At 40.2% G+C, this 23577-nt stretch overlaps 1 protein-coding gene across 1 annotated transcript in view; it reads right to left on the bottom strand.

Annotated features, from left to right (window-relative positions):
• Positions 1-23577, bottom strand: part of NRP1 (neuropilin 1) — a 137181-nt gene that overhangs the window by 50145 nt on the left and 63459 nt on the right. The window contains 2 exon segments of the mRNA XM_021686025.2: positions 15841-16007; positions 18003-18158. Of these exon segments, the coding sequence (XP_021541700.1) occupies positions 15841-16007; positions 18003-18158 (323 nt within the window).

Below are 23577 nucleotides of genomic sequence, written 5' to 3'. Positions count from 1 at the left end.
GAGCCTAATCCTTTGATGTGGGAAGAGGACAAGTATTCAGAACAGACCAAATGCAACTTCTAGAAACTCAGTTAAGATTCTAACTTAAAAATGTTACAGTAAAAATTGCTTAATTGGAATTTTTTAAGAGAGAAAAGGAAGTATGCTACAGGTTAGAAATAATTGCAACCAGGGGCACCTGGGTGGCTCAGTCGTTAAGGGTCTGCCTTCGGCTCAGGTCATGATCCCAGGGTCCTGGGATCCAGTCCCACATCGGGCTCCCTGCTCCGCGGGAAGCCTGCTTCTCCCTCTCCCACTCCCCCTGCTTGTGTTCCCTCTCTCACTGTGTCTCTCTCTGTCAAATAAAGTCTTTAAAAAAAAAAGAAATAATTGCAACCAGTTCAAATATGTATAAACCATGTAGATCTCCTAGTGAAACACCTCCTAGAGTCATAGCATGTGCTCTTGTTAGGTGGGTTCGCAGCAAAGCTTCAGTGAGTGCCTACTACATGGAGGGCATGCACTGGCGTAGTGCTCTCCTGCCATAACTCTTGGTTCCACCGGGACCCACGAAAACTCGGAAAGTGTTCTCCTAGTAGAAGACCTGAAGTTTAGGAATTGTATGGGGGAGGTCGGCATGAGCAAGCCAGCGGGTCCAGTGATACTGATCTAGCAGACAGCAGGGATGCAACACTAGATATCCCGTAAGATCGAGCAGATTGTGTATACAGATCTCTGGCTCCTGATACCTGTCTCTGCCCAAACCAAAAAAGTACAGTATGGAAGAATGGATAAAGGGTGGTCTGGGTTACAACCATTTTACAACTTAGCACAATTTATTATCTCTGCACATAATTTCAGTAGGACTGTATTATGTAGATAAACATCAATTATTGTTCTTCTTCTTACTTAAACATTTGGGGGCAAACTATAAGCTAATGAACAGAGCCGGGGGCATGCTCACGTCGATGTGCTCTTACAGCTCAATCATAGGGTTTCACATATCAGGGATGCTTGAACTCAAAGTGTGAAATTAAACTGAAGGATGCCGAGTGTCCAGATAGAAACGTCTAGTCCATTAAACTCAACACGCATTTATTGTTTGCCAGGCTCTGGAAGCAAGTAGGCCTATGTGGAAATAATGATAATACAACACAAAGTAAAAAGTGCCACCATGCTGACAGATGAGGCATTATGGGATTCCAAAGAAGAAAGACTCCTTGCAGAAAGAGAAAGAATGGGTTTTATGGAAAAGGGGTCAATTGAGTCATTCAAACCGGATCTCGTAAGATAGGGTAAGACTTTGGCCAGGGAAAAGGCCAAGATTGATGAGCTCAAGGCAGAATCAGCTGGAAAAATATCCCACCCAGCTGCCTGTATTTCGAAATATCTGATATGATGAATATTTTCCTTCTAACTAATATCTACTTTTCGAGGGCAAGTTTAAGGTTCCAACCCACCCCCTGCTCCCAACACACATCACCCTTTGCGTGGGCCTTCATGTGGTCCACAAGTCCAGGCCAATAAGGGCTTGGCTGGTGACAGAGAGACAGTGAAATCTCACTTGTAATGGAGCTTTGAGCTCATGAGCATGCACTGCACTGCTGAGGTCATTCTGCTGCAGTGCATGCTTTCCCTGCCTCTGGGAATCCCAGCATTCCAGGGGACACACCTCAACCTCACTCTGCGTGAGTCAGGGACTTCCCTCCGGGGCCCTAATGGCACACTCCGCGGTCTGGTCCTGCCTTATCTTTATATCTACATTTAAAAGAAAACATTTCAGCAAAGTAGCATAAAAACAGTTATGTTTCTTCAGGGATTCACACTGCTGTTGAAATCATGCCGTTCACTCCTCAAACATTTAAGGAGCAGGCAATGAGTTCGGAACATGAGCGTATAATGGTGGGTACTTTTGTTTCTGTGGAGGGAAGTTGGTGACCGGCAATTACTCATTTATCACACAAATGAGTGCTGGATACTTGGGTGAAAGAAAGGGAAGGTTCCCAGATTCCTGCCCTTTAGTCAGTGGGGGAAAAAGTCAAGTAAACAATAAATCTCAATACAAAGTGGGTAGACTGCATTAAAAATGCTCAATAAATTCTAGACTACAAGGAAAAATTGGGGGGATGCAGGCAGCATGTGGTGGCATAAAGCGCAGGCCCCCAGAAGTACCTCTGTCGCTTCGACATTAAAAAGTGACCTGGACAATGTTACACAAGTTAATTAGCCATCCCAAGCCTTAGTCTTCTCTTGCCAACAAAAATACCAAGGCTTACTCCATTTAGTTGCAACGCGCAATTATTATGAGGATCATTATGAAGCATTCGTACACACATTAACCATAAGAATGTGACCCTAAAATTCTTTTTCTCTTAGTCACTTGGATAATTGGGGTGTGTGTGTGTGTGTGTGTGTGTGTGTGTGTGTGTGGTTTTGCCTGTGGTACCTAGATTATAACTCTTTTGAAGGAGGGACAGAATCTTTCATTTTAAATTCACCTGGCCCTTACCTATAGCATCTAATCCTTAGCAGATGCTCAATATATTCTGTTGAATTTAAATTCAATGCTGTGTCAGTCCAGCCTTGCTGGCAAGGTCTGAAACTCCTTTCTTCCAAACAAAAGCCAACTGCCTGTCATTAAAGTTGAAGTTAGCGTTTGAGCAACTAGCTTGTACACATAAGCTAGGAATTCGATTATTTTTATCTTGGTGTTTATAACTGCAAATATTAGAACTACTCATAAAATTTCCAGTCCTTTGAAAAGTCTACTACTTGATGCTGGAGTCTGCTGAACAATGAGTTTCACTGGCTAGGCTCATGCTGTGTGAAGTATTCCTTTTTACTTATTTCTCAAATGGCCTCTCAGTAACTTAGTATGTATCCTTCCTCCTAGAAGTCACCCCAGAGGACAGTAGGACTTAAATGATTTTTTTCACAATATCTATCATGCTCCAAATCTCACGCAAACCTTTTACTTTAGAGCTAAGATATTTGCAAGCGTGATGTGCACAGGATGTTTATGTTTTGGATGTTTATGTATCTGGTATCTTAGACTTTTCCCATACTCTTCCTGTGTTTTTTAAAAGAGAGCAACATCAAAATGTCACTGCATAACTATAGGTCTCTATGGTTTTACCTAATTAATGTGTGGTCTTTATAAGATGTTGCAATTATAAGGCGTCTGGGTGGCTCAGTTGGCTAAGCGACTGCCTTCGGTTCAGGTCATGATCCTGGAGTCCCAGGATGGAGTCCCATATTGGGCTCCCTGCTCAGCGAGGGGCAGGGGGGATGTCTGCTTCTCCCTCTGACCCTCCCCCCTCTCGTGTTCTCTCTCTGTCTCTCTCATTCTCTCTCTCTCAAATAAATAAAATCTTAAAAAAAAAGATGTTGCAATTATAGCTGTGTGTGGCTAGGAAACAAATGCAGATTTCGGGCCTTTTGCGATCTTTGTGTTTGTCTGTCTTATGGTCTCAGAGAAGCAGCTTCACAAGCAAGCCTCACGGGAGAAATACTGGAGCTGACTCCGCCCCCAGGTAAGGCTGCATAACGCCTTTCTACGAGCAATGACTTCAGTTACGGACATACACATCTTTCCAATCTATCGGCAGTTCAAAGAGATTTTCAAATCTAAAAGACCAAGAAACTATTAAATGTCCTGTGCAGGTAAAGTATATTTCTGTTTCAGAAGCTGTGGTTCCATGTTACCCATAAAGTTTCATCTGCACTAGTGGGGAGATCCCTAAATGCCTCCAGATAAACACACATTTGTACTCAAACAGCATCTGTCTATTCCAGCACAAACAAAATGACTTGTTTATTATTAGTTTTCCAGTAAGTCAAGCCTTTAATTTTTCTCCCTCCTCCTAAAAGCTTGGTTTCAAAAACAAACACAGGGATGAATTTCTGGAAACTAAAGACTTGCAGATGGGGGCGATGCTCTAAATCAGCCTCTTGGCCTATAAACTCTGACGGCCTCCTTTTACACTGATTTTCCATGTATTTCTTCAGGGATCTAGGTGGGCCTGTCACGTTAATGAGAATTTCATGTGCTGATGGAGAATCTGCAAGTGCAGGTGTCCAAGAAAACTCCTCTCCTTGGCATTAACAATCCTGCGAGGAGCTGATGGGATTATTGAGATTAAAGTCGGTCACCCGCCTAAGGTTATAACGAATGCTGCCCCAGAGACAAGAAAGGAGAGAAAGAACAGGCAGCCTAGGTGCAGCCGGCTGTCAGAAAGTGCCTGTAAACACTCAGTCTTGGAAGGGATGCCAGTCATTCCTGAGAGCAGATGAAATGAACTTCACGATTTACTATTTGGTTTTCCCTGTTGGAAGCTGACCATTCGGCCAGGAAGTATATACCGATTCTTTTTTGAAGATCACTTATAAAGGGAGGTAGGAAAAGCCTTGAAATACTGCATTTAAAAAAAAAAAATTACTCTCTAAGAGAATCGTTTGCAATTACATTTCACAATTGATGTTCTGCAGTTTTGGACTGACCAGCTCTGTGGTGCAGGTGGAAAATGAAAACAAGGAAAGGAGAAATGTTATATAATGATTAGGGATTTCCAGGCTCCTCTTGGAAGAAAGGGACAAAGCACGGCATCATTCTGTGCTCTGAAGATATGCTGCTTTGCTATCCAAATGTGGCGTGAAAAAAAAATCTACCTATATTAATTTCATGCATTTCAGCCTGGGTCAGACAATGGGAAAAATGCATCTGCGCGACTACTTTCAAACCACAGGAGAATAAGCACAGATGTTACACTAAGCACATCGTGTTATTTGTCCTCTAGCACTGCCTAAAGTCCTTAACATAATGGAAGCTGTGACTTGCATTTATCCACTGGAACCATTCTTAACACGTGGTTGGATACATCTATTTCAGCCACATACTTGGAGGTGACAAGAGGTGAAATGCTTTCTTGGTGAACATGGCCACACTGTTGTGTGTGGGGGGGGGGGAGGGGTGCTTCTTGACAGAAAAACAGGGAGCTGAGGCACATATTTGGAAATGCTAAGCATTCCTTTCATATAACCTTGCAGGTTTTCGGAACAGTAAGAATCCTATCCTATTGTTACTATACTTTTAGATGCAAAGTTAAGGATAAGAACACATCACTATGCATGGTTTTACTAAAACTGCCAGTATTAAAAAGAAATTGAATGAACTGGTTCATAATCTGTTTGAATTTTACTTTTGATAAAAAGATTTTAATTCAGATGAATTGTATACGCCACATATGGATATTATAAATCTAGACACTTCAAAGAAAGGTAAGTAGATAAACAGATGCTCATGTAAATTCTTCTTGAAAGCAGCAAAGTTCTTAGACTAAGGAGACTGTATTATTGTATTACAGAAGTTGATAATCACAGTTGAAATTTAGCAGATACAGGAACCCCAAATTACCTATTCCTGCCTCCTTCTCCTTTTTGTCCTACTGCCCAGAAGGCACAGTAATGTGCAAGTGGAGATCGTATAAGACGCCTTCCATTTTTGTCACAATAAATGAGATTCATTTATTTCCTAGTGGCTGATGGAGAGGAAGTATCATGTTAAATGCACAAATATCTACGATATGAGAGTTATGTTTACATTTGTGCAAACCAGTACATTTGACTGGTTTTTCTTTACATGGAAATGGAATTGTTAAGTAAATGAATTCTTGCCATATTGGCAATTGAAGCTTTCTGAATAAATAAAAGCGTCCTTATAAATGAATGCAATATTTGGAAACGTAAGGTAAAACTACAGAAATAGTGTAATATATGTGCAATAGAATGTTGCTGATTGAGAGCAGTCTGGATTTTTAAAATAATGTTTAAATAATTAGGCCAGGAAAATCCTGCATGCTGTATCTTCATTTTTTAAGATTGCGAACTTAAAAAAAAAAATTTTCCCTTCTACACAAGAGCTTGGTGTATCTCCTAAAATATCAAAAACATTTTCTTCAGTATTTCACATTTCATGATGCTCTAGCTTCTTTTTATTATCATGAGTACTTCCCACTGCAAATTTTATGCTTCATTTCCAGATTCTCAAACTGAAGGTTCTGTCAAATTTCTTGTACCTATAGCCATAAGGCTATGTGTCTACCTGGGTCTTGGTCTTTCTCTCTTCTGAGAAGGATCTATCTGCATTAGCTTTAGCCCAGAGTCAAGTCTTAGAGGCATAAGACGACTGTAATGTCCTTCTTCACACAGCTTCATCCAGGACCCTTGGGGCTGCTTTTTTGTTCTGTCACTTTTCTGGGCTAGTATGATGGCCTATAATGTCCTTAGAATTGCGTGTGGTATTTGTTTTCTTAAGGAAAGAAAGACTGGGTATGGGCAGGACTTGAAGGTGTGAACAGTCTGAAACGGCCGGTGAGCCTATGCCTTACGGATAGTTCCTTCAAAGATTGGAAAGACACGAAACATGAACTCTCTGGGCTTCCTTTTATCCCCCTAATGGGTTGCATATCCCTGCGAGCTGGTACCAAAGAACCAAGGAAAACCACTAGTGGAGTTTCTATGTGAAATCCTCAGAGAGGCTTCATGATGAAGCCAAACTAAACAATTACTTGATCTAAGGAGAGAAAATCTTTTTAATTAAAGGTAAATTTTTCCTTTGTGCTGCCTCACACGATAACCGGTAGCATTTAAAATGAATTCCAGTTATGCTTCATATATTTGTTTTCATTAGGCAAGCCCAGGGCACCAGTTGATAAAGTACATTTATTTTTAATACAATCACAGAATCTTAAATGCTTGAAAAGACAGTAGAAGCTGTCTGGTCCAATCACCCCTCCCCTGAAGAATTTTATCTATAGCCCTTCTCAGGCCTGCTGAAAGAATAAAGGTGCTTATTTATTTTTCTGCTAAATCCAGAAAACAGTTAGAAATCTAAAGCATTAGAATTGTAAGAAAAATTTTGGTAAAATTAACACTTCATTCTTCTGAAGAAAGGCAAATAGAAGAGTGTCACAAATGAGCTTTTTAACCCCATAAGGCAAAGAGAGCTAAAAACCCTCAAAACAAAAAAAACCCACAAAAAACACCAAACAAATCTTCACATCACTTACACAAGTACATATGTGATTATTCTCAGTCACAATATGTGCAAGTAGTCTCAAATGCTTATTCTGTTCAATAGCTGGAAATATAAAAGCATTTTATTACTATTGGGATGTATAGAGCATTTTTGATTTAACTTTCTTCTCTTTATCTGAATGTAGAACTGAATGAAATTTGAAAGCTGGGGGCGGGGTGGGAGTGGAGAAAGGAAATAAGTATGCGTTTCTGTCCCTGTTGCAGGTCAGCATCCCTAATTGTTATTTTGATGTGGATCAAAATTGTCATTTTGATGTGGAGCTTTCAAATGGTGCATTAAATGAGAACTATATGAGGGCATGGAAGACCCATCCACATCCTGGCTTTGGAATTTCCAGGGTATACCTTTTTCACCTTTGCAGGAGGTTGCCTCGAACATGCCAGACAAGTTTTAAACTGTGGGTTGTGCCAATTCTGAAGAACACACATTTTTCGCCCTGGGGCTTTCAAATTACGATATGAGAGTTATTTAAAGCTTAGGAGTTCGTGTGTTACATTACACGCTGCATAAACGTAGCCATTGCTCCTAAATGTGAACATTAATGCACTCTGTAAAAGGTACAATTATTACCGCCGGGACAGAAATCTACAAAGCCCACTAAAGGAATTTCTTAAAACTGCTATCATAAAATCTGTGCATGTTATGGATTTCATTAACATTTTACTCCCTGAGGATTCCCAATTGTATAATAACAGAAGTTCTTTAAATTTTAAATACCACAGACAGGAACAGCCTTTCACCCAAAACAGATGTGAAACCATCAACCTTGCCTTCTTATTGGTCCACAGATATGAAACTGGTTGGTAATTGATAGCTCTTAATGTGTTGTTGTTTAGGTTACAAAATTGGAAACTTAATAGTATTTTTCCCATGAAAAGATAAGGTAATAAGCAATAGGCAAGCTTTTCAAACACAGTTCCTTACTCTCCATTACTTGGAAGTGAAAATACACACACACACACACACACACGCATTTGATTTACATACTGCAAAAAATTAAAATACGTCGGCAAAGGTCAGTGACACACAATGTCCAGGTGTGGAGGAGCTCATTTCAGTCTTATTTTTCCTAAATCTTGTCAACGATGACTTGTGATTTTATCCTTGGGTTTCCTTTCCTTAATCCAATCCTTATCAGTGCATTTGGAAGCCCAGGCCACAGTATTGTAAAATCACATCTGTATATATTTAGCTAAAGACAGTTCACTTTTAAAAGCTAAAAATAGTGAAGCTTAAGATAAATAAGCAAGGAGGTTTATGATGCTATTTTCCTGCATAAGGTAAACAGATGCATCAGTATTTTTGGAAAACAAAAGAACTACAATTCTGTTCAAATGATATCTTTGATAAGCTGTTGAAAAGTGACAAAAAACAGCCAAGCAACCAATTTACTTTTTCTTTCAAAACAGTGATCAACCTTATTATTTAAAAAATGACTTGATTAGGACTTAGGGTGTCTTCTACACCAGTGGTTTTCAACCGAGGGTGATTTTTTTTTTCCCCAATAGGACATTTGACAATGCCTGGAGACATTTTTGGCTGTCATATGGAGGGGTGTGTGTGTGTGTGTGTATGTGTGTGTGTGTGTTACTGACTTCTAGTGGGTGAAGACGAGGGATACTGCTAAATATCCTATAACGCCCAGGATAGCCTCCACAACAAAGAATTATCTATTCTAAAATGTCAGTATTGTCCAGACCAAGAAAACCTGCTCTAGACACAATCCAATCATTGGTTTAAGTACAGCTTCCGCAGTGACTGTTCAATTTGATAGACATCACTTACCAATCACTGACTGAGCAGGTATACGCTGGGATATAAACGGTCTTCAGGATACCATCTTCAAAAAGGATCTAAATCCATTTTTGCATATTATTACAATTGAGCAACAACAAAGCAGGGGCAGCAAGGCTACTAAGATTCTAGTCCAGGTTCTGTCATTAACTTGCTATGTGGTCTTGCAAATCACTTAACCTCTGAACCTACGCAAAATAAGGAATTCAGACAAGATGACGTTTACATCTGCTTTTAGTCTTACATTTAAAGTTGAGCTATCCTGGAAAGAAAACAATTCTTCTCTAGAATATGACTATGAATATTGGTTCCAAATAGACACAGCATAAAATAATAAGAAGCCAAAACTGTAAGCAAAATGGAATGTGTGTGGTATGCAAATTAATCTATTTTAAGTGTAATTCTAGCTGAACAGTTGTGGTTCTTTCAATATTGTCTTTCCAGTGGTGCTTCATCATAAAAATCTAAGAGGTTTATTTAAATGTCATACATTTTCTTTAGGGTGTGTTGACAAGAAATACTAATTAGTAAAATCATTTGACTGATTTTTAAAACTGAATTAAGTGGTCGACTTAATCAAAATGGTTACAATCATCCTGGTATTTTCTGTATGACAAAACAATCAGTTAAAAATATCTAAAGAATTATGTCATATACTTATTCTGTGTTCCCCAAATCATATCCTCCTTTAAAGCAGCAAAAAAACTCTGAATTTAATCCATCCCTACATGCATTTCCTATATGTATTTCCTTCAAATGACTTCCTATAACATGAGAAACCAAGGTACCAGAGAAAGCATTAGGAAAATTTCCTCGAGAGAGGAATTTTTGGAACAGGGACTTCCTGGGTGGAACCCTAGTCACTGAAAACAGACCTCTGATGCACTAAGGATAGGACGTTAAGTGTTCGTTTTATGCAGGAAGTAGAGGTCACTGCAGAATCAGGGTAAGACAACCAAAGGCTTACCTGGGGGATTTTTTAAAAAGCAAATTGTCTCCCTTCCAGATCAATGTTTCAGCTAAAATAGCATATTAATATTAGTTGCAACACACACACACACACACAGCACACCTGGGGAATAAACGTTCAGTTGAACAGCTGTATTTTCCCTAAATTTGCCAACATTATATTTTACATGCATCATTCCACATTTGGGTGAACCAGTGAGCTATCTTTGTCAGTTCTCCAGTTACACATTTATAAAGGATCATTTTATTGCAATTTCAGCAATTTACTAATGATCTGAATGAGATAATGTACCTTCTAAAGTGTCTGGTTTATAAGCAGCATGTTTACAATCAGGATAACCTGGCTCAATATATGTTCTGGATTAGTCAATTTAGCAAATGGAACCAATTTTGAATATAGCATACAGATTATAAACTTGCTAAAAACTAGCAATTGAATGAAAAGTCAAAAACTATTTCATTGGAGATACCTGTTCCATACTTAACACATTATTATGAGAACAAAAGATGTTTCCGGAAAGTTTTGAAGGAAAGAAAATTATATATGAAACTTGTTAAAATAAATGACATTCTAAAGCTTTAAGATAAATGACTCCAGTTTCTACTTTTAATTTTGGAAGGCAACTAACTTGAAAGATAAAAACCCAGGGTTCCAAATAACAAATTCTTTTCATTGAATGAGCAGCACTCCCTTCTCCCACCTAAGATTTGCTAAAAATGTGTAATAATTCCACGTGTCAGAGGGAATATTTCCAAGAACTCATGAGTTATTTCATTCCATTAGTTACTTACAGGGCATCCAGCTGGCCTCTCCTCAGCTCCTGAAATCAAGCCCACACCTTTAAATTAACTTTTGTCTCTGTTCTCAGTAAGTTGTAACTGTTAATTCTATTTCTGAATGATGACAGAGCCTGATGTTACTGGGAGATACAACACACAGCCCCGGAGGGATGTTGGGGGGAGCTTCTGGGAAGTGAACCTCCTGGCATTAGAGGAAAGCCCCTTGGGGCTGGGGGTTCTAGGAACCTGGCTATTTGAATACAAACTCCTCTGGGACCTGGCAGGCCCCACAACTTTGAAGGCTCTGTAGTTCTTCTCTCTAGAGGTGGAGTGGGGCAATTGCCCCGCTTACCTCATTTGAGGCAGCGTAAGGTGAAAAGACCCACAATTCGAATGGTCAGAGAGCTACGCAAAAGCCAGCTGAGCACTGGGCCTGTGTCAGGCCTGACCACAAGTGGTGATTCAGCAGCTGCTGTCTGCCTTCCAGACCTCTCGGTGCCCACTGACTCCATTCCCAAGTCTGAGGAAGGAAGTCCACTTCCATTGTGTAAGCCTGAGCTTTCCCACAAGTCGCATCTTTTCCCCACGTTGGGATTCATGAACCATTGAACTTCTCTGAACCTCTGTTCTCTCCCGTGAAGATGGGGATGTGAATCTTTGGTCTATTTAACATACATTTGAAGACTAAAATGGGCTGCGTCCAAAAAGGTGCTTTAATAAAGGAAAAGTGCTATAGAAACATAAAGCTTTGTTGTTAGAACATGTCTTACAATGAATTTTAAAATCCACAAAGCAACCTAAAGGCCTCCTGGATTTGGCCAGTTTCTCATACTGAGCGTGAACAAGGGCATCTACTGTCTTTGATGCTACAGGTGCCAGTGAGTAAACGGAATGTGCGTGTGCTGTGTGGGTGTGTTCTGACTCAGTTCAGACTACCTCCTTTCCACACACTAAGGCCTTTTGCTGCTCATGTCTGCTTTCCAAGTTCCTTCAGTTAGAAAATGTGGAATATTATCCAAGAGGAATACATATAAGGCAAAAGGAAAACACAGATACAAGCTTCCCCATAAAGTTAGCACTACCTCCTCTCTTCTGGAGCTTTCCTCCTCCTCATACTTCAGAATGAACATCTATGCAAGGAAATGTAGTAGAGAGAGAAGGCACTTTTGCTCCGGGGGCTTGCTGATGTATTCTTAGAGCTACAGAGTGTCTTCATGAGGCTTTCTTCTTCTGTGTGATTAATCAATGAGGGCTGTCTCACCAAACCAAACAGGATAGGGTTTAGGAGCCAACCGCTTTCGTTTTCTGCTTCTCTGGAATAAGTGAGGGCATAAATAATCTAGTACCCCAAATTTTCCCACAAAAGACAATGCCCCCAAATCTGGGGAAGAGCGGAACTCCAGCCTGAGTTGGTTTATCAAGTAATTCTATTTCTAAAGTCACTGGGGGGTGTGGTAATCAATTAGTCCCTGGCGCCATTTTTATGTCTTTGGATCAACAAAGTTCATATCCCATCCAGGCATTTTATATCTTGCCTTTTTTTCCCCCCCTTGTCTCCTGGCATTTTAATCAGGGAAAAGTCACAGTTGTTTTGAGGAAAGCACTCCCAAGAGCTTTAATTAAAGTGAGAAGGATAAATCTGTTTACAGTGTGGTGAACACTATCATTAATAAAACATTGAAATAATTAACGAATTAAATTCTGCATTGTGTGTGAATGGCTACACTTAGCATCTATAAGAACATGTTCCCTGAGCAGACAGTACGCAACGCACTTAGTATACAGAGAGGAGAAGAAAAACGGAGACTGCTTCTCTCCAAGATTCACAGTCTCACGAATGGCTAGAGCTTGAATGGAGAAGCCTACAGTACCTTTATTTTTACAGGGGAAGAAACTCAGCTTCAATGAAGTTAATGGCTTGGGCTCTAATGAGGTGCTCGAAAATGAAGAATTGTTACAGCACCACTGATATCCTGAGTCTTTACTTTGAATCCTTGATTGTTTAACCAGAAACAAAAGGAAGAAAAAGATTAAATTAACAATTAGATAAGCAGCTCTAGGACACAGGACAGAATGGCATACTCTGAAAAACATGGGCGAATTTCACAGTGTGATTAACTCTGCTGTGGACAATTAAGAGGTTTTAGCTGCTCAGGATATGAAGTGGCCTTTTGAGCAGGATATGACCATGTGCAAAGCTCCGAGCCGGGACTTCCCTTATGCCCCTTCCCACCAAACTGCCTCTTGACTTGTTTTTAAGCTTTCTGGCAGACAACATATCTCACAGGAAGCCCCACGGTGGACGTTCATACCCATGGTTAACGACGCATTGTTTTTTTATGTCACTCAGTAATTTCCTAGAGAAAACAATGGCAACCAAAGACTGTTCCTGTCTTGAAGGAAAGTCGGCTTCCAATAGTGCCTTATTAATTTAACACATGCAAGTGTTTGTCCTTGTTGCTACAGCAACATGTTTTGTGGGGTATATTTCATGCAAAATGTGAAGAAGTGGAAAAAGAAAACAAATACCATCCGCATACTGATGTGCATATAAATAGAAATGTATGTGCGCTAACTTTCCTGCGACTGGAGGTATGTGCCTCTTGCCCTCAGCCTCAATTATGCTTTACTTGTTGGTTAATTTAAAACATCTATCCAGAGAAAACAACAAGCCAACCACTTCCAAGGAGTTTCAGAAAAGCTGGAAACATATGAAATTATTCATAATTAGGTGATGGGTGAAGATAAGAACCCCCACCACGTACGCAGACACAACAAGCATGGAAATGAGCCTGCTAAGCTCCAGAAAGAGCACAAGATAATTTTACCTCAAGGTGCACTGATGCTAAGCTTCTCTGACATTCATCTTCCATAGGGATGGAGAGGGCATAAAGGCACTGAATTCTAGGTTCAGAAACAGTAAGCACCCAGCTCATCTCGGTGTGTCTTCTCCCGAGGAAAAGCATAAAGGGAGTCGTGTCGCAAGATACACCTGAATTTATATGAAAGGTAACGCATGATAAAGCAGAGCAGACCAAAGTGTAAAGAAGCAGGTGTTGGGAGTCTGACAGCCCGATCATTCACTGTGACCTTGGGCATTTACTAATCTCTCCGAACCTCAGTGGCCTCATTTTTAAAATGAGGATAATTGCACCTTGTTCCCAGGATCGCTGGGAGGATTAAATGCAAATATGTCAAGTACTCCGCAGAAGTTGGGCCCCATAGTAAACACTCAATAAATGGTAACTATTCTATGAATGGCACAATTGTCATGAATGCTGTTCACCAAATTTCTAGCTCTCCTCCCTCCAGCACGCATTGAATTGCTGCCCCTCAGAAGCTAAGTGTGGCCATGGGACGTGCTTTGGCAATGAAAATAGTGGAAGTGTTCTTCGAGGGGAACTTAAGAGCTAGCACGATGGCCGTGCTCTCTTTTTCCCTCTGCTTGGTGACAAGCAACGATTGGGATGATGGCCACTCCCTCTGTCTGGGTCCTGGGGTGAGATGTGGAGCAGACCCCCAGCCGACTGGAGTTGAAGAGGGCAAGAAGCTTGAGCTTGAACTAAACCTCGTTTTGGGGGGGGCTTGATTACCTAGCTTCTCCTAACCATCGCTTTCTATGCTTTGGTGGAAAGAGTTGGGCCGTTTCAGATTTTTTTCTTCTGCCTAGCTCCTGAGAATGATGTGAATCCTGTCCTGTTGACAAATGCTTTGTGAGAGCCCATTTTGTCTCCGTGTTTCTCCTGACATAGAATTGCCCTGCACAGAAGAATTGCTACAGTTGCAATTTCAGAACTCTTGCAAGACCACTGTCCCTAAATTATCCAGCACTCTCCACATTACCAAGAATAGGACTACGTTACCATGCAAAGATGCTTAGCACTGCAAAATCCAAACTCTCCTCTAGAGGCGCGTCTGTCAATCATATGGAACTGTTTGTTGGTTTGGGGATGTGGAAAAACAAGTTGCCAAGAGCTATTTTGACATAGGCAAATTCATTTAACTTCTCACTTAATCTAGAGCTGGATTCAGCAATCCACAGGTACAAGTCTCATCTTTTCTCACTCTCGACACATTTCTCAGTGTTATCATTTAGAGGTTAGCAGGAGTTCAGTCTTCCGTAATAGGCCATTTCACTTTAAGTGTATGTTAAACTAATATTGACCTTCTCAAAGTAAAACAAAATCTGGTATTTGTGCTCAAAAGACTGAAGCAGCAATAGATGTAGAAAGTAGGGGATTAATCATCGTGGTTTTTTTCTTGCTTAGAAACTCTCTCTGGGAATTAGTCATTTTTATATATTTAGCAATGAATGTAAGTCAAGCTTTGCCTACTCTCTGAAAAGGAAGCCTGGATCCTTCAGCAAATAACTCTGTATAATTTGCCCACAGTTAAACCCCCACATCCAGATATGGATGTTTCATTTGACAGTGGGTGAAAAAGTCAAGAACATGAGCGTCAGGCCTTGGGTGGGAGTATCCAGACCTCAAGGCTGGAAAAGCTGAGGCATATTAGGAGTGGTGCCAAGGATGAGTCGGGGCAGGGGAATCGTGGTGCAGGGGAGGAGAGTCTCTGGGGAATGTGAGACAAGGGCAGGGAAGGGAGTGCCAGGGCAAAGGGAGCAAAGCAGAAGCAACATCATAATAAGGATACAAATGTGTCCATTTCATACTTATATGTGTATATACATAATCCACAGAGACCCGAGCCCTCAATCAGACTGCTGCCTTGGGCATGTGCTATGTATACCTATAGGAAAAGTAAACCTCAACCCCTTTCTTCCCTTCTTCTACTCAGAACAAACAAACAAATAAGAAGCCTTATACTTAGATACAATTATTTCATGCAAGTCTGCTAGAGCTAATGTATTTCATCAAGGAAATAAAAATCTGTTGTAGGAGGAAGTGTATGAATAGAAAATGTATAGTTGTGGGGAAAAATCAGATCTTTTAGTTGTTACCGAAGTGAGACATCTGTGCTCAAATTCTCTGAAGAGTTGTATATACGTATCTGAGAAAATAAATGCATTTTCAGGGACATCAACTGGGCCTGCTTTTCTCAGATTGCGGTGACGCGATGATCCTGCAGGGAGATTACACTTGGTACCCATTGTTCCTCTCTTCGCTTTTGAAGGCACTTGGAATGGCACTGTTTTTTTTCAGCAACCCTTCTAGATGACCTAAATCTTCCACCCTATGTGTGCCAGGTCTCGTGCTACGTACCTGTATCCACTCTCTGTAGGAGTCTTCCCCAGGAGTCCACCCGTTTTCGGGGTAGTTCAGGCGAGAACGTTCTGCAGACCAGTTGGTGCTATACTGGGAAGAAGCTGTGATTTGGTCAGAATGAATCTCCCCCGATTCCATGCCCAGCGCTTCCATACATTTGAAATCTGAAGGGGAAGTAAAAGGGCTCAAAGTCATCACAACATAAGGGACCCGACCGAGACGCATATTTCTTCTTATAATCCGGCAGACTAAAACCATTTTGATGTTCACCAACAATATCTTCCAGAAGATAACAGTGAAGGACTTACTGGGACGTAGCACTGATATGTGACAATAATAGTAATAATGGCAATAATTTTTAAAAGCAAGGCTATGAAGATCTCATGGTGATTAGTTATTTTCCTCACTGGACCTAGGTTGACAGAAATACTATTAGAAATTTATTAGGAAATAATGGGAATTTTTATTTATTTTCAAAGTTTAATATAGAAGCTATATTTAAATAAAATTTTACTATTTCCTTCAATATCTAATAAAAGTGAAAAAGACCCCATGTCTGTGTTATAATCCATATTTGGTGGACAGCAGACCTTAACTCTCTGTTTTTCAGATTCCTTGTCTTTGGCACCCGGGCAACCTCTCCTTGACTCCCTTCATTCTCATGCCTCCTGCCTCTGGCCTGGGCATGATTATTCACGTCTTTAGTTTATATCATTAAAACACGGGAGTATCCATCAGAAGTAAACTGCAGTATCATATAGTCCCAAAGAGGACCACCACTTTACAACATAAAATAATAACACTCACAATGATGACGATGAATCACAAAAGCATGTATTCCATTAGGCCTCATATACTCAGTGAAACAATGAAATATGACATTGATATGAAATATGATAAAGGGAGATGAATAATCAACTTTAGGAAATGTGAATCTAAAGTGCTAAGGTGAAAAAAAGCTTTAGAGATTAAAGATTCTCAACGATCAAGAAAACTCTCAATTAACCAAACTTCCACATTTTCTGAATGTTTTATCATAATAGATAAAGTTTTAGGGCATAAAATGTTTTCTTTCACCGGTTTCATACTTTTAAGCTTAGGTTTGTTATTTTGTAATAGAAATATTTTATAGACACAAAGATACATAGATTAATTAATCAAATTAAGTACAAATAAGATTTTGTGATTTAATTGGCCTTTTTATTTTCCAGTAAGATCTGGTAAAAAAGAGACTAGCCTGTAGGGCAGGTCTCCAAACATCCCCCGTCCTCTTTGCTACAGCATCTATCCTGTAAGCCTGCCCTGTCAATAAACCACCACATATGTGTTCCTATCATGTCTGATTGAAGCCTGTCCATCTATGATTCTCAACCCAATACACATTCAAGGGTGCCAGACAGGTGGTCTGGCTATAACCTAGCGAAGAGGATGGGGGATGTTTGGAGACCTGTCCTACAGGCTAGGTCATATACAACCTAAAGCTAGATATGTTGAAACACACAATTTTATTCATTGTTCTTTCTGATGTTTTCCTTGGGCCCTTGAAAGAGCCGGACACCACATGGAAGGGTTGAGTTAGTTGAGTTGCGTATTTTAATAAGATGCGAAACATATTACTTTCTCTTTCTTTTGTGGAAAGTTAGAACAGGAATTGAAACATGCTTCTTTTACACAAATGTCCACTTCTATTCACATAAGAAAGAAAAACAAAATGGCTTCCGTCTGGGTCTTCATAACCCAAACCATATGTGTTAGCATCTATCCTATAAGCCTGCCCTGTCAATAAACCACCACATATGTGTTCCTGTCACTTCTGATTGAAGCCTGTCCATCTATGATTCTCAACCCAATACACATTCAAGGGTGCCAGACAGGTCTGGCTATAGTTCATTGTTTCAGGGCCCTGTTTTGCCATTTTCCACTTTCTCCCATAATTTCAGAGGCTTACAAGCAGCCTTCTCATCCACGATTTTCTTAAGAAGGCACACAAATAGTTTTTCCTATTGATGTTCATAAAAACCATTTAAAAGAGAAAAACAAATACTTGGCACTCCAATTTACAAAGCATTTCTTTAGTGTTTCCTGTGGCCACAAGGTGTGTGAGGAGGAATAACAGGGAGTGTTTACCACAGCGCTTTGCAAGATGAAGAAATACTGACCTTCTGAGATACTGCTCTGCAAGACACTGTAGTTTGCTGAGAAGCCTTCTTTTGCGATTGCACTGTCAGTATAGAAAACCATGGAGAGAATGCCTGATGAGGAACGGATCCGACCTGGTGTCTTCTGTCCACAGTAACGCCCAATGTGAGGGCCAACTAGAAAGGGAGAAATGCAGAGAACATTTAAATATCTTTTGTTCCACAGCAGATGCAAGAATAACCATTTGCGAACATGGGTCCCTGCAGAACCCAGAAGTGTTTTCTTACCCAAAGCAAGCCTTCCCTGGTTAATTGGTTTGCAATGAACATACTGGATCAGGTTTGTGGAGAGGATTTTAAAGTGTGCTCAGAAGGGCAATCACAAATGTAACTACATTTCCCACTGAGCAGGACTGTGTTTAGGAACAGAATCGAAATGCTTGCTTCAACTGCAAAGTATGAGATTTGGGCCATCAAGGGGCACCTTGACATTCATCTCCAGGACCAAACTGCACACACTGCCCAGTGCTGAGATTCCAGAGATGCTGTGATCACCCAGGGTTCCTGAAGTTGCCTTACTCAACTTCTCCCACACTAGGAGGAGATCCTGGAACTGGTCCTGGATGGAACCAGACCAGTATCAGGAATATGATCCAGCACTGAGTAACCCTGATGTCCTTCTTCATTCCATCTTTTAGTCCTGGAGCTTTATTACAAGGAACATCACAGACTTGGACAAAGGATGATGTCCTACTCAGGGCTCTATCTACAGGCTAATTAATAATTGTAACAGTTGAAAAAAATACAAGCTACAGATACCAATAATTTATACATAACAATAAGTTGTAAACAAAACGAAAAGAAAATGCATCTGACTTTTCTTCCAGTTTTTTCTTTCCCAAATGTAAGAGAGGTGACTGCATTGCACTTGTGTCCTGTGGCCAAAAGACGGCCCAACGCAGCCATTAGACTATGGGAAAAAAGGAAGGACCCAAGGCAGTGAAAGATTGGGAACAGTGATTAATTTTGATAAGTCAAACTGCTGTTTGGCTTAAATTGGCCACCCCTTTATTGAAGAGCTTTTAGATAAACCTTGGCAATTAGTAATTGTGAGTTGCCTTATAGACAGTACACAAGCCCTCTGGGCTTGGAGAATCTTTCCAATTCCCTGTCCAGATCATCAACAAGGCAAAAAAGAAAAAAAAAAAAATCCCCTTTTCTCTAGGTTTTTTTTTTTTTTTTGCACATATGGTAAAAACATACCAGATGGTTTGGGCTTAGAAGGACAATCTGGTGTGGACCATTTTCCCCTCCAAGAAATCCATGGTTCTCTGCATTTCAAGTAAGAGTTATTGCTTTGTTCAAGGAAGCACAGTAGGTGGACCCCTCTCTGGAGGGATGGGGACATAGTGTGCCAAGGCCTGTGTGTGTAACTTGGATGCAGAAGGCAGCTGATGGGGACTAGGAGAAGCTTCAAATGTGATTGAAAAAGTGAGCCTCAGAAGAGCTGATCTCCCTGGAGCCGCACGTACCCGCTGAGTTCCTGGTAGGCAGCTGGCTACTCTGAGCACCCTGCTTTTTAGAGTACTCAGATCCTTGGCTAACAGGTTTTCAGCTCTTGGCCAACCCACTTAAAACAGAATAAAACAAAACAAAACAAAAAAACCAACCAAAGTGTTTCCACATTTGAGTTAGTGTAAAGTGGTTACATTGAATATCTGATAACTTCTCCATGCATTCACAGTAATTGATTTGATTGAGTTCTAAGAATTTTCTCTACTGAAACCCCTCACTCTCCAGCAACCAAACATTGTGTGTGTGTGTGTGTGTAGACTGCTTTATCATGAAGAAAACAAGGACATAGCCCATTAGTGGCATCGATATACCTATTATCTACAGGGCACCACGTGGTCATGAACAGTGGCTCTGCATCATGGGAAGAAAATGTTGTTATATCAGACTTCCCAGCTGGCAGAAGAAAGCATCTCAGGAGATGAAACTCTGTTTTGTTTCTCTTCAGCTTTAATCTGAGCCTCAGGTTCTTTTACAAGTGTTAGTTGTTTGCCAGATTTTCTTTCTTTCTTTTTTTTTTTTAAAGATTTTATTTATTTATTTGACAGAGAGAGACACAGCGAAAGAGGGAACACAAGCAGGGGGAGTGGGAGAGGGAGAAGCAGGCTTCCCCGTAGAGCAGGGAGCCCGATGTGGGACTGGATCCCAGGACCCTGGGATCATGACCTGAGCTGAAGGCAGACGCTTAATGACTGAGCCACCCAGGCGCCCCATGTTTGCCAGATTTTCTTCATCCTGAATGAATTCAACACTTTTTTTTCTTCCCTATGGAACGCAAAGTTGCCCATGACACATTCAGGAAAACATCATGCTAGAGCCATGAACTCAGGTCTTTCTTTTCCTCACAAATAATCCCATTTCTGATCTACAATCTTAACGAGAGGCCCAGAGTCCATTCATATGCTCTCACTCTTTTCCCTCATTTAAATTCTATTATTGTGGCTTCATAACTTTCTTTTTCTTTAGTCTGTGGGCAAACTTTGACAGCCTGAGTCCTTGGAGGCATTCTCTAATCCCCACAGCCACTGACCCCTCCAAGAATACAAGTGCACAAGGGAAGCTGCCTTGCCCCCTTAAGCTGCAGATTCTTCCCCTCCACTACCACCCCATTCCTCTGGGGAAGGGAGGGGAAGGGAAGTCCCTTTGAAAGAGCAAACAGAAGAGAACTTGTCTAATGCAGACTCATAATTTAGAGAGTCTCCATGACTCACTGGTTTATAATGTTTAAGACATGCTGGGTAAATCTGCCTTCTGTCCTTTAGAACATTGCCCCCGGACAGCAGTGAGCAACTCTCTTTAGGAGCCCTCGAGATATGAGAGTGAAAAGGCTTTTTCGACCATCAGACAAAGAAGTATTGAATTTTCCTGAACAACAGCAAGACCTTAGCCGAGCAAGCTAATGCAATATTGATCTGAGCAAGAGTGGATGCAGTATTCTTATCCATCTCCTGTGTGTGCTCATTTGTGTATTTACATGAACACAGCTATTGGATTTCCTACTTCCGTTATTGTAGACCCAAAGGCCAAGGACATGAATGGAAACTGTCACAAAAACAGCAGTAGAACTCAAAAATTGTATTCTTGAATAATTTAAGCAAGCAATGTGTGCTAAGCAATCTCTTGTGGGGACAGTAGGTCCACAGTGATCATATCTTTTCAGGTGTGAAGGCAATACAGTATTTATGCTGTTTAAAGGATATACCAGCAACCCTGAATGGCAGTACCCTGTTCTCTGTATTTTTCCATTAATCTTTCCAGTAATTATAACCCCACCTCTGAATCAGAAAACTTGCTTTCTGCCCCCTTTCTATATGGATAAAAAAGGGCAGGAATCTACTATGAAGATGTACTTTTAAAATGAGGCATTCTGAATAACTAAACAAGGAAGGGAATCATTTCGAAAAGGTACAAAATAGACCATGTACTCTTCTCCTACAATAGTAAACTTTTTGTTGGAGAATATCTGGACTTTGCAACTCTTCCCCAGAAAAAAAATGTGCACATTTGTGTCATTTGTATTTTGGAATGTGTATATTTTGTGCTGATATCACTTTTATATTTCTATCTCAGAAGGTTAATTTTAATATTAATAGTAAGTCAATAAAAACCAAACAGAACTCAATCTAGTTTTCATGAAACCTATTCCTCAAATAGTTGATAATTTTTGGAATGTAGGTAACAACTGCATTTCCAGTTCTTTGGCCCAGCCTAGATGGAAAGCTGACTTCATGCATGCCCACACCATGTGAGCTAAGCATTCGTGTTTGGCTCCATAATTCAGCACAAACATTTGCAACACCCACCAGGGTGGCATGCTCAGCTCATGGCTCACAAACCATATGTAAACTTCCACCAATTACTTCAGGGTCGCTACTTGTGAATCCGTGGAGCTTCAGAGAGTGATACATGGGGATGTGTGATTCACCCCGTGCATGCCTCGGATTTTGAGTTCGGGAGTAAAATTGCTTTTCTTCAAAGTCAATCTGAATCAATGAACAGCTTTCAATTACTTAGTCATCTCATTCAATGTGTATGATAAAACGCAACCTAAAAATCACTTGATGGTTGAAAGCCTTCAGCATGTTCTGGTTGTTGTTTTTAGAAGGGGTATCAAAGAGTAAAAGCAGTTTTGTTGGCAAGGAACTGTATGTGTTGAACTAGTATGACAAAAATGTTTCTAGTGCCACTGACAAGAAACCCAGGAGGGGCAGTCTGCCATTTTGCCTAAAAACGAGAGAGCTGTTTTTGCTGGCATAGGCTGGACGAAGCCAGATAAGTTTTAACAAATATACAAACACAGTTTTCACATTCCAAGGCCAGTTTTCTCTGGGAATAAGTCAAGTGCACCATAGTTTAAAACATGAGAATTGCAAGGCTGATAACTCTTATTGTTAATTGTTCCTCGCTTCAACTCAGTGATTTTCTAGAGCCAGAAAATTACTACTTTGAAAAACCCTTGACACTAATAACAATGTGCTTCTTTCTGAAAGTATTCTAAATAAGTTGGTTGATTGGACCTCCTTTTCAGATGTCAATTTAAATGTAAGTTCTGGAAAGGAAGGCTGCAAATTTGGGTTGTGAACAAACAAACCCATTATTAAATGTTCCAACTATTATTACAATACTATTATAATATTGTTTTCCTAATTATCAGATTGAATACTTGGAAATCAATCAGCACTCTGTTTGGGCAAATCTCATTACTTAATGAATGAGTTTCGATAAGATCATCATAACCCTATTTATATAGTAATAGACCAAAGAAGAAACTAAACCAGTGATAGCTCACCCATTTACTCCAATGACAATATAAGCTTTCTCTAAACCCAGTTTATCTCCATTGCTGTTTACTGCTGAGGAACACAGCTGAATTGAATTACCTTGATAATTTTAATGTCATTTCAAAGGCAAAGGCAATCTCTTTCACGTGATACTTGCCCTTCATTTACAATTTAATATTTATTTAAATATTCCTTCCTCCAGCCTGATCATAATATCTGACTTTATTTTATAGATGGTTATACATCTCTAACTGCATGATTTGTACGAACTTCCAAGCTGCCCTTTCTGATCTGTGTAGAGTGTGTTCTCTAGAGAAATCTTAATATTAAACCAGACTAAACACAAGACAAGTAATGCAGCTGCAACAAATTATTTGATATTATCTCCCTCTGTTCAGGATTTGGGTGTGTATTTTTGCCATTCACCTCCTAATTCACAAGGAATCAAATGGAAAACCTTCATTTAGCTGTCCACATGGCTACCCACCCCCTTCTTCAAATCTTTACTAAAATGTCATTTTTTGTAATAAGGCCGAACCTGACCACCTTATTTAAAATTTCAACCTACACATCCCTCTTCCTAACCCTAGCACTTTTCATGCTTTTGCTCTCCTCTACTTTTTCTTTTTCCATTTTTGCTGCTGTTGTTGTTTATAGAACTTCTCACCTTCTGACATTCCAGTCACATAATTCATTCATCTATAATGTGTATTGTTTATTGTCCCGTTCCCCTGGCAGAACTG

Source organism: Neomonachus schauinslandi, chromosome 5 (genome assembly GCF_002201575.2).
Source record: "Neomonachus schauinslandi chromosome 5, ASM220157v2, whole genome shotgun sequence".
Classification (NCBI taxonomy): domain Eukaryota; kingdom Metazoa; phylum Chordata; class Mammalia; order Carnivora; family Phocidae; genus Neomonachus; species Neomonachus schauinslandi.
Note: the sequence above shows the minus strand (reverse complement) of the source record. Positions and strands in the feature narration are given on the sequence as shown.